Raw genomic sequence first — 5000 nt, 5'->3', positions numbered from 1 at the left:
GGCTATCGCTCCGGTTCAGTCTCTATCCTTTTATTACTCTAGTACAGGGTGTCCCTGGAGAATCCGGTCTCGGGTCTCAATGGTTTTTTTTACGGCGCTATATGGCGCTAGCTAGTGGCTGGGCGTCGCGGCAGCACGGTGGCTGCTACAGTTGAGGCTGCGCAGGCCGGGCAGGGTGACGCGGCCACGTGTGAAGATGTGGTGGTCGGAGCCCTGGTTCATGCGCTTCACCAGGTTCTTCTCGTAGAGCAGCGGGTGGTAGGCGCCCAGCGTGCACGCCGCGTCCACGTAGCGCTGGTAGTAGTGGCACAGCTCCGTCTTCCGCCGCGACGGCAGGAACTCGTACACGTGCACCACCTCGCACAGCGACATCATCAGCACCGTACCTGCGTGGAGCATATTTTCATCCCTGTTTATCACAGTTGAACCTCAATGTTTTGCTTTTCTTTGTGTGTGTTGTTTAGCGTAGCATAGCATAGCGCAGTGTAGCCTAAGGTAGCATAGCATAGCGCAGTGTAGCCTAAGGTAGCATAGCATAACAATGCATGGCGCAGTGTAGCCTACGTTAGCATAGCATAACATTGCATAGCGCAGTGTAGCCTAAGGTAGCATGACGTAGCATTGCATAGCACAGTGTAGCCTATGGTAACATGGCGTAGCATAGCATAGTATAGTTTAGCGTAGCCTAGCTTACCCAGAAGGCCAGAGGAGGGTGGGTTCTTCTGGATGGGTTCCGGCATGTTGTCCTGGATTCGCTGCCAGAGCTGCCACTCAAAGCGCGGGTGGAGGATGTAGAAAGGCTGAAGGGGGTGGAGCCTCCTGTAGCGCTGGTACTGAGCGAAGATCGGATAATCTGTCCTGTTGTACCACTGTAATAATAATTATAATCATCATATATAAGAAAATATTGAATGGACACCGCATGTTAATTTAGCAGACCGTACGGGAAGAATTTGGTGGTTAAGATGATTACAATAGAGCTATTTAACACTGTTACTGAACAAACATTATCTATAGCACGCACTATCACAATAATTACAATATCAATTAGTGATAGGTCGGCAGAGAAAGGGGCGGGTCAGGGGGGGGGGGGGGGGGTGTGGGGTCTTACCACTGATAGGTTTGCAGAAAAGGGGGCGGGGTCCCAGGCCACCAGGACTCCAGTGCTGTACAGAGAGCTGGACAGGAAGCGATGGTCTTCTGACGCCATCACCTAGGAAACCATACGTAAACAACACTACATCACCTAGGAAACCATACGTAAACAACACTACATCCCCTAGGAAACCATACGTAAACAATACTACATCCCCTAGGAAACCATACGTAAACAACACTACATCCCCTAGGAAACCATACGTAAACAATACTACATCACCTAGGAAACCATACGTAAACAATACTACATCACCTAGGAAACCATATGTAAACAACACTATATCACCTAGGAAACCATACCATCCGTAACAAGACAAGACAAGTGTATCCCCCAGCCAAGACCCGGCCCACAACAGCTCTGTAGCCCCTCCCCCCCCAGCCAAGACCGCACCCACAACAGCCAATTGGGCTCAGCCCTATTGCCACGACAGGCTGTGTGTCGGTCTGGCGAGTGGGAGACTGGGGTTCAATCCCCGCTACCTGAGAATCACTACAGTGTGACGTAGTTGACAGGACTTGGAGCGCGGGGATCCTTGCGTGAGGGACATGAGGAGGGACGTTGTGTGCGGTGGTCCGCGGCGTGAAACGCGAAGACGCGCTCCAAAGACTGGGGGGTGGGGTGGGGGGGGGGGGGGCTGGGGTTGTATCCCCCAGCCCTATAGAGTGTCGCAGTCCCGCCCCCTTTCACGACGACGTGAGACCCAGAAGTGAATTCCCCGTTAATTTTCTCCATAGGCTTTTCAAAAAGTATTTATTTAAAGACGTCTACGCCGCGGACAAAGCCAACTCGAGTTGTGACAAATCATGACAACAAACACAACATTTTGGGCCGAACAAATAATTACAAAGAAGAAGAACAACAAAAAAGTGTTTAGTCCAATTATTTGTTCGGCCCGAAACTTTTTGTTTGTTGTCATGATTGGTCACAACTCGAGTTGCCTTTGTATGAGGCTTAAAAGGTCTTTAAATGAATACTTTTTGAAATGTCTATGAGGAAAATGAACGGGGAATGATTTCCTGGGCCCTGGTATGGGGCGGGACTGCGACACTCTATTGGCACGACAGGTTGTGTGTCTGTCGGTCTGGCGAGTGGGAGACTGCCGGGGGTTCAAACCCTGCTCCTTTACGCAGCGAGTAGGAGACTGCCCAGGGTTCAATCCCTGCTCCTATATGCAGTGGCGTGCACAGACATTTAGAGGGGCAGGTGCTCAAGTTAAAAAAGGGCACCTTGTGCAGCGCGTGGAACCGGCCGGTTGCCTTAATCCATTTTGGGCGGGAACCCCTTTTGGTGTTAGCATTATGTTATGCTTTAGCTATTGAAAAATAGCAGATCTACAAGCTCATAGCGCGCCACCGAGTGGCGCGCTATGAACTTGTAGGTCTGCTATTTTTGAAAAATCAAAAAAAAAGAAGAAAGGGCACATTGCCAAAAGGGCAGGGGGTGCTCTAGCACCCCCTAGTGTCTATCTGTGCACGCCACTGCCTATACGCAGCGAGTGGGAGACTGCCCAGGGTTCAAACCCTGCTCCTATACGCAGCGAGTGGGAGACTGCCTGGGGTTCAATCCCTGCTCCTATACGCAGCGAGTGGGAGACTGTCTGGGGTTCAATCCCTGCTCCTATACGCAGCGAGTGGGAGACTGTCTGGGGTTCAATCCCTGCTCCTATAGGCAGCGAGTGGGAGACTGCCGGGGGTTCAATCCCTGCTCCTATACGCAGCGAGTGGGAGACTGCCCGGGGTTCAATCCCTGCTCCTATACGCAGCAAGTAGGAGACTGCAGTGGCGTGCAGGGGCAGGTGCTCAAGTGAACAAATGGCACCTTGTGCAGCGCGTGGAACCGGCCGGTTGCCTTAACAGCCTAAATAATATATTAGAAGCTTTTTTTATCAAGAATTGATCAATGTCACCATGATTAAAATAAAATAAAATAAAAGTTTTTTTTTTTCAAAGGGCACATTGCCAAAAGGGCAGTGGTTGCTCTAACCTGACTCCGCCAGATGGGGCAGCAGAGAGTACACTGGGTTCCTCCCTCCTGCTCCCATCTGGGAACTCTCAGGCAGACTTGATGCTCCGGCCACCAAACGGCCTGGCCAATCAGCAGCAGCTAGAGGCGGGATCAAGGTAGCACTGTGTATGCCGTGATCCCGCCTCTAGCTGCCGCTGATTGGCCAGGCCGAACCCAGTGTACTCTCTGCTGCCCTATCTGGCAGAGTCAGGTTATGGTTGCTCTAGCACCCCCTAGTGTCTATCTGTGCACGCCACTGGGAGTGACTGCTCCTACGCATCACTACACTAGCTTCATTGTTTGCCTGCTATATAGTTTCAGATGGACAGAATGTTATTTTAGTTGGTATAGTGTTTAGACAGATAGGTGTGATGTATTATGACTTGTTAACAGTATCATATTTCACACTCCATGGTGTTTGTGGACGCAAACGACACACGATACTTCATAACAGTGTACAGTACATCGATCTGCTCTGGTGGAAACATCGGTATATGCCCACACAACACAACTGTTACTTTTCACCATTCAAATGTAAAACGTAGCTGAAATACTGCTGAGAAAAGTGGCTCATCCACAAGCAAGATGTGACACATTTTGAGCTATCTTTGCTACTGTGACACTTTATTTAACAGGGGGGGGGGTCCAAACATTTTTCAAACTATATCCATCATCATTTGTGACCAGATTTGACTGAGAGCCTGCCATCGTGCAAATTCCAGCTTTTCACCAGAGGAGAAAAACTTTTTTTTTCCAAAATGAGTTTATAGCACAGGCAGACTCATGTCTGAAATAAGTGTCAGAGCTGAAATTGACATGTACATATGAAATAAATGCCCAAACATGTAGCTAGGTGTAATGTTAGAGTCCACAGAAGTGAACCTTTCAAGCCTGTTTTCTCAACTCGCTGTTTTCTGCAAGACATTACTCTATAAGCCATATCCACAATAACGGTGTCGAACTGAACAACCAATATGTCAAATTGAAGCTGTGATTCCCTGCTTTCATATTATGACATGAAAAAACGATTCAAAAAAATCCAATGGCAGTCTCTCAGTCAAATTTGGTCACATTTGTACACTCTCAGAGTTACAGATTAATGGGTCCATTTGGTTCCTAACTATGCATCATAGCTGTAGCCTGGCTAATAAGCCAGACTAATATCACACAACACTGTCGCGGTATATTAGTCTGGGCTGGCTCCACTTGGATTTCATTTCCCGGGGGGCGGGTTCAAACATTTTCTCTTCGACGCAATTGGTCAGAGCTACTGTCAGTCAAAGGTCTCAAGCATTGAACGTCACTGTACCAAAGCCCGCCCATATTGCATACCGTGTCCCGATTGGCCCGACCTGTTCTCGGTTGTAGGAAAGAGGCGTGCTACTGAGCCTCGCCAGACCCTAATCCGCTGGCAGGCAATTTTTTTTTTGCCAACGGCTGATTCGGTCTGGTTTATTAACCAGGCTATCATAGCTGGGGACCCCCTGGTACTCCCTAAAGGACCCCTGGGGTGCATTGTGTTACTCCACGACACTGCAAAATAATGCAATTACTCATTCAGAGAATGAATAAATATTGAATGAATGAATGAATGAACAAATGAATGAATGATCGATCAACGAAGTAGGGCATTGATTTACAAAAGAAAACGTTTAAAAGTTTGAATTATATCCTGCAAGCTGCCAAAGATATTGGTAACTCGGTGGAACTATAAAAAGAATGTTTAGTTCCTTCGGGTCCAGTTCAGTGAAGACAGAACTGACTTTGTGCTGGGGGTCAGAGGTCAAACGGATGTCTGCCTGGGGTCCTGTGGTAAGAACAGTGTTGCCAGATTCTG

The 5000-nt window shown here is 48.6% G+C and overlaps 1 protein-coding gene across 1 annotated transcript in view; it reads right to left on the bottom strand.

Moving 5' to 3' along the window:
• Positions 1-111: 111 nt before the first annotated feature.
• Positions 112-5000, bottom strand: part of st6gal1 (ST6 beta-galactosamide alpha-2,6-sialyltranferase 1) — a gene marked incomplete at its 3' end in the record, with an annotated part of 17973 nt that continues 13084 nt past the window's right edge. The window contains exons 7-9 of the mRNA XM_079508983.1: positions 1112-1213; positions 695-869; positions 112-386 (exon numbers count right to left, since the gene is read on the bottom strand). Of these exons, the coding sequence (XP_079365109.1) occupies positions 112-386; positions 695-869; positions 1112-1213 (552 nt within the window). The remainder of the gene's footprint in view (positions 387-694; positions 870-1111; positions 1214-5000) is intronic.

Source organism: Electrona antarctica (genome assembly GCF_951216825.1).
Source record: "Electrona antarctica genome assembly, chromosome: 8".
In the NCBI taxonomy this organism is placed as follows: domain Eukaryota; kingdom Metazoa; phylum Chordata; class Actinopteri; order Myctophiformes; family Myctophidae; genus Electrona; species Electrona antarctica.
This window is presented reverse-complemented; position numbering and strand designations above follow the sequence as displayed.